Source organism: Fulmarus glacialis, unplaced genomic scaffold, assembly GCF_000690835.1.
Source record: "Fulmarus glacialis isolate BGI_N327 unplaced genomic scaffold, ASM69083v1 scaffold8787, whole genome shotgun sequence".
In the NCBI taxonomy this organism is placed as follows: Eukaryota; Metazoa; Chordata; class Aves; order Procellariiformes; family Procellariidae; genus Fulmarus; species Fulmarus glacialis.
This window is the reverse complement of record NW_009221231.1, coordinates 6,483-19,198: the sequence shown is the minus strand read 5'-3', so window position 1 is coordinate 19,198 and position 12,716 is coordinate 6,483. Positions and strand designations below refer to the sequence as shown.

Genomic DNA, 12,716 nt, shown 5'->3' with positions numbered 1-12,716 from the left:
TAAACTGAAAGAGGGTAGGTTTGGATTGGGTGTGAGGAAGAAACTCTTTACTATGGGAGTGGTGAGACACTGGAACAGGGAAACTGTGGATGCCCCATCCCTGGAAGTGTTGGATGGGGCTTTGAGCAACTTGATATAATGGAAGATGTCTGCCCATGGCAGGGGGGTTGGACTAGATGACCCAAACTGTTCCATGATTCTGTGATTCTGTATTCGTGGTGCAACACTAATTAATGCTTTGACTGTCTTCTACAGTGCCCATTTACTCCATTGTGGCTAGTGTAGATGCAAATCATAACAAATTTGAGCTGCGAACTTCTTAGCATAAATTAAATAACTAGAATAACTTATTTTGCTACTGCTCTAAGACCAAGTAGCTACTATGTAATCTTGCATGTTGTGCTGCAACATTGCAAGTTGACATTGAAAGTTTAGATGTGTTAATTCTAACCAAGTCGTAAACCCCTCATCTCATTGCTGTGATTAATCTCTGGTTTAAGTTGAAGATAAAACAATGCTTAGATGAAAAATCTGCCTCTGCAAATGAATATTTTTTTTTTTCCCCCTGGAAAATGTGTCTTGTTTAGATAGTATGTTTCATTTATGAAATAGGAGAGATAAGTCTAACTGTTAAACTTTTTTTCAGATATTTTTGTTGAAAGTAGATAAAATGGCGACATTAATTCACACTTTAGCAGATCATAGTGATGATGTCAACTACTGTGCCTTCTCATCGTCGTGCTTGGCTACTTGTTCCTTGGACAAAACAATTCGTGTTTATTCTTTAAACAACTTCGCTGAGCTTCCGTACTCGCCTTTAAAAGGTCATACGTATGCTGTCCACTGCTGCTGCTTCTCTCCATCAGGACATGTTTTAGCTTCATGTTCCACAGATGGCACTACCATGGTTTGGGACACTCGTGATGGTCGGATGCTGGCAGTGCTAGAGCAGCCCGGCGGCAGTCCTGTTAGAGTCTGCCGATTTTCTCCTGAGTCCACATACCTAGTGTCAGGGGCAGCGGATGGGAGTGTAGTTCTCTGGAACATGCAGTCATTGAAACTGTACAGGTAAGTGCCAAATATTTTTTGACAGCCTTGTTTACAGTGACGAGAATATAATTTAAGTAGTATGCTGTACTGTGTACAAGACTTGTAGACTTACACCACTGATTAATATAACGAAGAAACAGGAATAGGATTTGGAAGACCAAAAGATTATCAATAGGAGAGGGAGAAGTGCTGAGTCTTTTTTTTTTTTTTTTAAAGTTAAACAATGCAAACTCAAGAAGCTTTAACTTTTACTAAGTTATCTTTCATCTAAATCCTGATTTTTTTTAAGTTAATGGAAGTGGTTTTGCTGATTTAACATGAGATCAGGATGCACTGCCTACTGCATGCATCTGGTTTCTAAACAGTGGGTGAACAAACTAGGATACATAATATACAGTTAGTGGAGCCTGACTGTGCTGTGCGCCTTATATTGCATTATACGTAGGGGTTTTAATTAAGTATTTAATTACAAGGCTATTTGGAGTCCAGGAACGTCTTAGAAGCTTGGTAATAATCCAGCAATCAAAAAGTTTGGAAACTATTGACGTATCCTGAAACCATACAGTTTAAGACATAACTGTGACAGAAAGGAATATTGGAGCTGAGTGAGTTAAGTATGACAGTCAACATTTCACATGGGTTTCAAATAAACATTTGGAACAAAGCAGATGTTGCACAGTTAAAGGCATGAACCTTAGGGTGATCTTCAAAGTCCTCCTCTACATCTCTATATTTCAGTAGAGTCTTCAGGCCAGTTGTTGTAATCTGTACTTAGGCAAGACATTATTTAGGTTTTAGAGCAGCAATTATACATCTCTCTGAAGTTAGGAAAGAAGTTAAGAATTTGAGAGAATTGATGAGATGTTTCACTCAGGATGAGGGAGCAGCCATTTCTTGAAGGCCAAATTTGTTTGGTTTTAGTAATCCCCTGTCAAGCATGTTACTGCTTTTGTGGCCTCTCTACCTTTGCCTTCCACAGCAGTGATTTAGATGGGAACTGCAAAATTTTTCAAAATGATTGGTTATAGTTGTCTGAAATCATGTAAATCTGGAAACCTGTCCATAAACAGAATTCGAATAGATTTTTGCCACCTTGTTGTTGTAATGCATACAGAAACACCAAAACAGTTGTTTTGTTTTCAGGGAATAGAGAGGTATTGATTACGTATTGTTTCTTAGTTTTATCTTTAAGAAAAATGGGAAGTTTCAATCATTAGTATTCTGAAGTCTAAGGGTTTATCTATTTTGAGGTATTACTAGTCAAGAGGTTCTTTTTTTAATTCAGAGTACTTGTTACTGACAGGGAAAAACCCAGAAATATTAAGAAGTCATTTCTTACAAGTGTATGCTATTAATATATGCAGTGATGCATGTTTTAGACCTACATCCTTAATTTCCTCCTAGTTGAATGGTGGATATATAATGACTATGTAGAAACTATATCGTTGTTTAAATTATTCTACTTTGGTGTTTCCATGGTAAAGAAAAAAGAAAAAACTTGAACATCCCAAACCTGTCCCCTTCACTTCACTTTTAAAAGTTCATTTCAGAGTGTTAACATGCCAACAGTAGTCAGCTTAACTTTAATTGTATATATTTTGGGATGTGTGTGTATATATATTTTCAGCTGATGAATTTTTTTTATTATTATTGTCATTTGTAATTGCAGATAGAAAAGTGCATCTGTCCCGTTTTCTTAAAGCTGAGATAATATTACTTAGAAATTATCAAGGTACTTAAATATTATGTCAGAGGATTTTAGTTAACCATCTAATGTCAGTCTGTGGTCCTCTGCTTCTTTTGCAACAGAGAGAACACCTTTTACCACACTATTATGTTACTTGGTTAAATATACGGATGGTAATTACAACAAAGGTTCCAGTTACTCCTTATCAGCTTAACTGTTGTAATTGACTGTTCAAATTGTGAAGCAAGATGGCTATTTAAATCATCTCTATGATGGATGTGAACAAGCAGTGGATGATGAAAGGAAGTTAATTCATGTGTATTTCTTAAAGTGTTCTCTATTTCCTGTTTGGTAGTTACAATACTGATAGCTGGCCTGAAAGTCTTAAATGTGTACTCTGAACATGTATAGTACTATTTATTTTACTGTTACATTTTCAGAGCAGAATCTGCAGCTTTTTGTGTGAAAGAAGGAAGGTTCTAAAAGCTGCACGAAGGAAGAAGAATTGTACATATAAAAATGGGAAGCACTGTAGTGTATTTGATAGTATTCTTGATGATAGAATTAAGGGAGTCAATGCTTTTTTGAAGGTCCTGGATCTGATTAGAGGCTCTCGGGAAAGTTTATTGACTTGTCTTCTGTGGCCTTAAGTTTGACAGCTCTGGCTGTAAATAAAATTTCTATCAGCAAAAGAGAATGAGCAGCTGTTCTACAAAATACAATGACAGAGTAAATAAGACTGACATTTCTTGCTGCATGACTGTTGCTTATGGCTGTGATTTTTTTCCTGCACTTGAAGATTCAACTGTGCATGCTGGGCCGGATCTAGTGTCCGTTAAAAGGAATGAGACATTTTCAATTGACTTTAGGTTACTATCAGATAACCTAAAGGACGTTAGGTTGACCCCACTTCCTTCCTGAGGATTGACCACACTTCCATATATGCTAGGAATTTTCTTTTAAGATCAGTTTTACAAAGTGCTTTGGATGACTTACTTAAAACACAGAAATAATTTTTTTCACGTTGCTTTCTCTTGTGTATGAGTAGTCCAAAATTAACCCTATATCATAACTCACAAAGTATTCTACTCAGCTAGAGCTTATCATATGGGTTAGTAGGTGTTCTGTTTTGTCTTTAAAAACAGAACAGAGAAATCGTGGGAGTCTTTTTTTTCCCTCTTTGTGTACGTGTAAATCTGTGTTATGATAGCTGTGTATTTAACTTTGACTTTTAAAATTTATCCTGCCTTAGAATTTTAACAGTGCATTGTGTCTTTCAAATGCTAAGTCCATGCAGATTTGTCTTCAGCTTGAAAATTATTTTATCACTCAGTTAAAATTATTGCCTTGGGGTGCCATCTTACATTTTTCCTCCTGCAGTTGAAGAGCAGGTCCTGGTTCCTGCAGCTGTGCTTATTTTGCATCTCTTTCCACAGTTGGTGTGAGTTTCTCTCCCTTCTGTTACCAAGTTCCAAAGTGCAAAACTTAGAACAGTTTGGGTTATTGTATCAGATTGCATCTTCAGAACATTACTTATTCTAAATTCAAATCCCGTGTACTCTTGCTTTTCAGATCTGGGAATGTTAAAGATGGTTCTTTGGTGGCCTGTGCCTTTTCTCCTAATGGAAATTTCTTTGTCACTGGATCATCGTGTGGTGATTTAACCATTTGGGATGATAAGATGAGATGCCTGTATAATGAAAAAGCACATGATCTTGGTGTTACCTGCTGTGATATTTCTTCACAGCCAATTTCTGGTTAGTTACTTGATTTGTCAGGGGAGGACATGGAAAAAAAAAAAGTTACTTTATTTCTCTCTAGCTCTTGTTTTCATGTTCTTTTTGCCATCAGTGCTCAAGATACAAATGACATTGGGAAGAGCTGATGTTTTAGAATATTCGGAATATTCTTAAGTAAAAGTTGTAGTCAGGTTGATGACAAGTAGCGTACTAGGTCAACAAACAAGGTGATTAGCATGCTTATGATACATTTCAGTAGCTAATTATCCTGTCAGGGTTTTGGAAAATGTTTGGGCAGTGTCTGTAAGTGAAGCCTATCTCCCGGGGCTAACAGGAGTGTTAGAAGATGCAGTGCTTGATTACCATTCCCACTTTACTCTTTCATACTTTGGTTCCCCAAGGAGCAGGACTGGATTAAAGCAATGCAGAGAACTGTAAACCTAATAAGCTGAATGCTTGAGCTGTGGGGTGTGAATAGATAGACTGTTTTCCTGCACCTGCCTTTCTCAGTTAGAGGAATTTGGGGGAGCAATGAGCCCAGAATCTCACGTCCCACTAAGATGTGGTACTGTTCAAATGTCTTACAGCTGTTTTAGCTGACCTCACTGTGTAAGTTGCATTTCAATTTTGTCATTACGTGCTTCTTCACAGTTGTCATGGGCAAGAACTTAGTTTTTTCTTTGGAGAATGAAATCTGATATTCTTGTATGTATTTGGGTATTGAGAACAAAAACATAAGGCATGCATAGTGTAGGCCTTTCTCAGGGCTGCATTGCATATTATGTTCAGTTTTCATTCATTTCACATATGTAAGGCTTTCTGTGGAACTAAAATAATTAGAACCTAGATTTCTCTAAATACAAAAACAGGTATACTGAAAATTGCATATTTAGACTTCCAGCTATCTCAGGGAAAGCTTTGCATTTGTGTGTGCAGGCTTTTAAAATTATTATTGTGGTTTAACCCTGGTGGGCAGCTCTGCCCCACGCAGCCGCTCGCTCACTCTCTCCCAGTGGGATGGGAACAGTTTTCGAAGTGCGAAAACTCATGGGTTAAGATAAAGACAGTTTAATAGAGAAAGCAAAAGCTGCATGTGCAAGCAAAGCAAAAGAAGGAATTCATTCACTGCTTCCCATCAGCAGGCAGGTGTTCAGCCATATCCAGGAAAGCAGGGCTCCATCATGCATAACAGTGGCCTGGAAAGGCAAATGCCGAAACTCCAAATGTCCTCCCTTTTTTTGACCAGCTTTTATTGCTGAGCGTGATGCCATATGGTATGGAATATCCCTTTGGTCAGTTGGGGTCAGCTGTCCCAGCCGTGTCCCCTCCCAACTCCTTGTGCCCCCCCAGCCTGCTCGCTGGTGGGGTGGGGTGAGGAGCAGAAAAGGCCTTGACTCTGTGTAAGCACTGCTCAGCAGTAACGAAAACAGCCCTGTGTTATCAACACTCTTTTGGTCACAAATTCAAAATACAGCACCATAGGCGCTACTATCCCAGCCAGAACCAGTACAATTATGTCGCAACACAGACTTTTTGTATAATTATGTGGGAATACTGAAGAGTTGCATGTGTAAGCTTACACAGCTTGTATAGTGGGAAGAAAGATTTGCACAAACAAGGAGAACTTCTATTTGAAATATCCCGGTAGAAGTTAATTGCAGTACAGGAAAGTGTCGTAGCCGAACAACCAAATATTGGAAAGCCTGAAATATTTATAAGAGTCTGAAAAGCTGAAAGGTTAATTTGTATAAATTTTTGTCAGGTAAAAATGTTTAATAAAGAGTTAGAAAATCACATAGTCAACTGCTTTTGATGGAGGTTGGGAAATTGGGCAGAAGCCTCATTGTCAGATTTAGGAAGTAATGCTGTAACTTTTCTTAACAACCTTGTAGGCTATACTTTTGTGCTTTCCGGATTTACGATGGAGACAAAGTGGTCTCCGTAAAGATACGTAGGCTTCTGTTCTCAGAGCTGGTCTTTCAAAGGTAGCAAAAATTATAACTGAGCAGCTACTTGCATCTTTCAGTGCTAAACACAGCAATAATTACTGCTGCCTGTGTACCACCTTGTCTAAGAAGGTGGTACAGAGCAGGAGGAAAGCAGGAGAAGAAGCGGGGAAAAAAGCAGGGCAGAAGCAGGAGAAAGCTGAGGAAGTAGGATGTGAGCATACTTCGGTGCAGAGAGTTAGTGACTGACAATACCAAATCAATCAAATGTGGGTCCACTGAAAGGTGTAGGGACAGCATTGAATTAATCTGTCAATAGAAAGGTGATTAATCAAATAACACCTCTCGATCTTTCTTGGTAAAAATACTACCCAAAAAATTCCATCGTGAGCTAAGAGTTGCATCTGAGGACAAAGGAACATGTTGAAGCTGAGACAGATCAGAGTGTAATTTCCACCCCTCCATTTTCTGTTGAGATTATTCTCTTGGGTTAAAAAAGTGCGTTACCAACCCTTCAGCCTTCTGCCAAGATAGAGAGAAATAGGCTAAATGGTTTTAGAACTTCTGCAACTGTTTTTATTAACACTTCTAAAAAGTGGTACTGAGATTAAGGAAATTTACCAAATTCCAGTGTAAGAATGCTGATGGAGTTTACCGGTATGCTGTTCTTTTCAGTGCTTCTGATTCCCATTAATATATTTGAATTTTATCAGGTGGTGAACATGGATTCAGATACTTCCAGATGGCTTCTTGTGGTCAAGATAATCAGATCAAACTCTGGCTTATTTTGTTTGCAGATTTCTTAGGTGTGTATAGTGATGTTTTTTTCATATTCCAATGTCTTAAGTCTTCAGTGACAATTTACATCTAAGATCAAATTTATACTGTCATGAATTCACAGCCAAACTAACCACAAGTTGAAAGTTTTCTGTAAATTGTTCGGCAGGAGAGCAGCTAAGGCATACAGCACTTTGTGACATTGGGCCCTGTAAATTTTATTTAGTGATCTATTTATCAATAATTGTAAAAGTAAAGATTTCAAAAAAATTTCCCCCAATTCCCTCAAACTTAATGTTATGATAAACATTTGGTTTTAGTTAGCATTTTAATCTTTTTGGTAAGCAGTAACATTTCTACTGTGGCCTTTGAGCAGGTTGATAGGTTGAAACCTCTTAATCTACCAGGCCAGGGAGAGGTTTCCTTTCGTCTTTCAGTACATCTTGGCCCTTGAGCAAGAGCTGGAGAAATGAAAACAGTGTTGGCTCCTGCTAAAACTGCAATGTAGATTTGTCACTGCTATGTAGAAACTAGGCAGATGGCCAAAACCATCTTCAGTGGGTGTTTTTTGTAATCTCTTTTATATAGAAGTCTGTAAGGATGAATATTGCATGTACGGATACACATTAATTATCTAAAACAATGTTAGACATGCTAAGACTACAGAGTGAGGAAGTCAGAGATGTTAAAATTGTCCGTGTGATCTTTTATCCCCTTTTTTGTAGACAGTATGTCACAGAGTCAGATCTTTGGTGCAGCTTTACGATTCTAAAAGCAGCTTCTCTTATAGCTTGTCAAATATGTCCATATGTAATAATTTACTTTTTGAATTTTTAGGTGTTGAATTAAAATATAAATGCACATTGAATGGACATTCTGCCCCGGTTCTGGCTTGTGCATTTTCTTACGATGGGCAGATGTTAGTTTCAGGGTAAGCAGTATCTTTTACCTGTTTAAATTTCATGCAGATGGCTGTCCAGGCTCACGCTTCAGTATTGTAAAACAGAAAGTTCAAAGGAGTTGGAGATTTCAAAATGTATTTCCAATAATTAAGGAGTAGTTCTGTGACCTCCAGAACTATTGAAGTGTCATTCCAGTTGGTCTGTGTCTTGTGCGTGATTTGAGTTTGAAATCTAGGATGTTGCAAGCTCTGTTCTCTTGATTATTGTGATAAGATTCATGATTTCTTGCTTTTGAGGCATTTATGTGGCCTTTCATGAAATATTTTATGTATTGATTGCATTGCACATATATTTTATGTATTGCATTGCACTACTTCCTCTAGCTTGCTTTGCAAATGAAAAGGTTTCAAAAATAAATAGAAGTCCTGAGAGTAGATCATGGATAGCCAGATTCTCTGCATCTGCTTTACAGATACTGCTTGCAAAGACAAAGTAGATATGGTACAGACACTGGGGAGCACTGGGAGTGGGGGCCAGTTTGCATAAGCACTGAGCAAATCCTCAACATCAGAAATTCTCATGGAACTGCAGAGTTTTCCTATTTAACTACTGTTTTTTACATCATGCTGGAGGTACAGCTAATCAGTATTGTTGTTTTAAGGTGGGCATGGGCAGAGAGGATTTAGATATCTAAGCTTTTCATAAAGTGGTATTAAGAAATCTGTTTGCTCTTATTTTGTTTGTGGAAAAGGTTTTTTTCTTCCTCTTAACTAAAAATAGTTTCCTTTTTCCTCTCTGCATCATTTTAATGTCGATGTGGGTTTTTTTACAGGTCTGTGGACAAGAGCGTCATAATATATGAAACTGTAAGTATAGCATAGTGCAAGATCATTCATTGGATTGTTGTCTTTAAATATCAGCACTGCTTCTACAGTGTCTTATAAACGAAAAGAAATATTAAAGAATAGGAACTATATAAACCAAAATATTTACTGTGCATTTGGGGGCAGGGGGGAGTTTGAGGAAAGATGTGTCTTGAGAATTGATCAGTCTTTCTCACTTTTTATTTACATTTCTTTGAAGGTCTCTTTCTCTACAGTAGAGTATTATTCAATGAATTCCATACTTACATGTTATCTTCATATTGAAATAGAAGGATTTTTTGTTATCCTAAATTTATCTTAGCTTCCAAAGCAAGAAGGACTGTAGCTTTTGACATAAAATGGGGAATGGTGATCATAGAAATTCTTCAGTTAATTGTATATAAAATGCACATAAAATAGAAGCATAAAACAGAAGCATAATAAAGAATTCAAGAAAATTTTTATGTTAAATACAATGTCTTTTCTTTAAAACATATTGTTTAGGCATTTTCTGTAATACTGTTATTACATCCCTCGTGATTCACCTGTAAGTGGTATTTACCCTTAGTACTTTATAGTATTAAAAATAATTTTGCTGAAAATGCAGGATGAACAAATTTTAAGCTTCTCCAGCTTGCTCTGCACATACTATTGTACTGATACAATTATTTAATGGGGGTTAAAGTTTTTCACCAAAATCACTAATTTGATACCTCCCCAATTTTTGGCCCAATTATTTTAGTAGTTTGAAGCTTAGACAGGTATGAAAGAAGTCCCCTAGATTTTTTGAACTCCAGAAAATTGAAAGATGCAGAAAACCACTGCGTAAGTATTTCTTAATACTACTTGTCAGCTTTTGTGGCCTTAGGTTTTTACCAAATGGGACAATAGTTTTTATAGCTGTTGAGGAGAAGTGGGGACAATAAACCTTTGTGGGAGGGAGAGAGATTTCAACCTAAAACAGGGCACTTTCCTCATGATGGACAGCTCAAAAAAACTGGAGGGCTGACCGATCATTGGTGATTCAGAGTAACTTTGCTCTTCATCTTTCCAATCTGTCTGTACCTGTCAAAGAAATAGTATCTTTCATAAGAAGGAAAATCCTTCAAATCATAAGTTAAAACTGTGTGGAAAACAGCCCTTTTGGTTTTTAGTAGCATCTAGGGGCCAAATAAGAGAACCACAGGAGTGGTTAATTACTGGCCCAATTGAAGGATTGTAGCATGAAGTCTATTTGAATTTTAGTTACTTCGTCATTTTTGGTCATTTCTAATCCTAGATTTGTAGAAGAAATGTTTTTATCCACATGAGCAACCAGCCAATATGGATGTAATTAATTCAGTTGGTATTTCTGGTATTGTTATGCTGGAAGTTCCATGCTGGGTGATTGTTGAAGGCTAGCAGTGTTCCAACTGAATAGGGGGCTTCAAGCAGGAAATTCAAGTTGCATTTCTGACTCTGCTGCTGATCAGCTTTGGCAAGATTGCATGACTTCTCTGAAGGTAACTTCTGTCATCTTCCAAGAAGCAATTTTATTCCTTATTTTGAAAGAAGGTATATAAGTGAATGAACATTCTTTTTACTCTTCAAGATTTAAAATCACAAATATTCTTTTACAGAGTACTGGCAATACCCTTCATACTTTGTCTCAGCATACCAGGTAAGAATTCAGTATGATTTTTCTGTTTTACTGTTAATAAATTGTCGTGAATGAGTGACCACCACATAAATAAAAGAAATGCAATCCTTTTCTTTTGAATTTTTACACATCTATTTTTATTTGTAGGTATGTTACAACTTGTGCTTTTGCACCATGTAGTCCCTTACTTGCCACAGGTTCAATGGATAAAACTGTGAACATATGGCAGTTCGACCTTAAGCAACTCTCTGCAGGTTAGTGTGTGAAGTATTTGTAATCTGTTCTTTAAATTTAAAGCACAGTATTGTCGAACATCTTCTGAAGATGCAAAAAACCCACTTTTTCTTACATGCACTTAGTTTGTAACCTCAGGATTACGTGCACGTTATTTATCTTTTCTCTGAATTGATCTTATTAATGTCCTACAGAGATATTCTCTTTTTGTTTTTTGAAGAAAAGATATACTAGAAGTATTTTAATTTTATTAATCTGCTGTATCTTCTTTTCTGATATTCACCATTTCTTACTCCCTGGACAGCACTTAAGAGATGAATATTATTCCCAGAGTGCTGAAAGACTTTTTGGACAAGTATCATTGGCGATGAGTTAAATAGAAAATATGCTAATTGCAAGCATAATTGTCAACAAGAAATACAGCTTATCAGTTGTTATAGGTGAAAAAACCAGGATAATAAATGTTACAAAATATATCATCACCTAAAGTATGTGGAACAAAGGTACATTGATCTTTGTTCAAAGCACAAGAGTAAGTCTGGACTTTGATCTGCTTTTATAAGGAGGCGTGAGACTTGGTTTCAGTGTCTGCTGACACTTTTCTGTCTTTTAGTTCAATTCAAATTTGACAGAAGTGTAGGCATCTGAGAGATTAAATTCCTCTAAACTTTGAAAATCAATAGGTAAAAGCCAATCCCAAATTACTGCCCCCCGCTGAAGTAATGTCTAATAAGCATTTCTTTTATTAGATATTGGGGAATGTATAATACTGAGAACACTTGAAAAACAGCGTTCATTACTGCCATTGTTCTTAGAACTGGGGTTTTTTCATTGTTGTTTTTTTGGGGGGATGGGAGGGTGTTGTTTGTGTGGTTTTTTAACTGTCTTTTCTCTGTCCTTTCCAAAGGAAATACTGTAGAAAATGAGTCTAAGGTGGCTGTTGAGGACTGGTCAGAGGACGATGTTTCAGCCTGGCTTTGTGCTCAAGACTTAGCAGACTTTGTTGGGCTTTTCAAAATGAATAACATTGATGGCAAGGAACTACTGAATCTTACTAAAGAAAGTCTGACTAATGAATTAAAAATTGGTAAGAGTATAGAAATCCAAATAGTTTTTAACCTTTAGAGTACGTGTGAAATGTTGGAATGAAAGTGAGTTAGGAGTTCCATACATGGATCTTTTTTTCCCTGAAATGCATTTTTATTTCTTTACCAGGGCTGATAAAAAACCCTGATGTCACATTATCCACAATACTCTTTTTTTTGTGTGTGTGTGTTTGCTTATACCTGGAGACATCAAATGCACTTCCACCAACAACGCTGTGTTAAGTGGTCTTACCTGCTTTTGTTTCTATTTTCCTTTTTAGATCTTGTATCATTAAGCTGTAGAAAAGGAATTTCAGCTTCTGTGTATACTTAATGATTCTGACTTTGGTAAATAGGGTACTCTATAGTTTTTCCTATCAGTCTGCAAAAGTGCCATGTTTATAATACTATGTGGTCAACTACCTTGAATTTAGCAGTGAAATTCTTGAGTGTACCGTTACCATAATAGAAAAACACAGGTATGTTTTAGTTTTTACTTATTTTGGAGATGGAGCATTTGATGTTGACGTTTAGTAAGAACCAAGCAAAGCTTGCTGGCTCAGACACTTTATAATTCATCAGGTGTCCTAGTTAATACATTGTCCTGTCACTTTATTGCAAAGCTGTGACTACATTTTAGAAGGAATCACAAGGAAGTGCCATATCAGTAATGATTCCACAGCGGTAATTCTGAAATAAGAAATTTAAGGATGGTGAACTACATTGGAACTTTCTGAATATAAGCTCTGTATTCATTTTGATGGCTAGATTTAGGTGTAAATTAGGTGCTGGTA

At 36.8% G+C, this 12,716-nt stretch overlaps 1 protein-coding gene across 1 annotated transcript; it reads left to right on the top strand.

Moving 5' to 3' along the window:
• Positions 1–522: 522 nt before the first annotated feature.
• On the top strand, positions 523–11,924 carry WDSUB1 (WD repeat, sterile alpha motif and U-box domain containing 1; the record flags this gene model as incomplete). The annotated part of the gene is made up of 8 exons (XM_009581018.1): positions 523–1,068; positions 4,310–4,494; positions 7,136–7,228; positions 8,037–8,130; positions 8,934–8,967; positions 10,584–10,624; positions 10,751–10,857; positions 11,745–11,924. Coding segments are annotated over exons 1-8 (1,132 nt in total), but the record flags the coding sequence as incomplete, so codon positions are not given.
• Between the last annotated feature and the right edge of the window lie 792 nt (positions 11,925–12,716).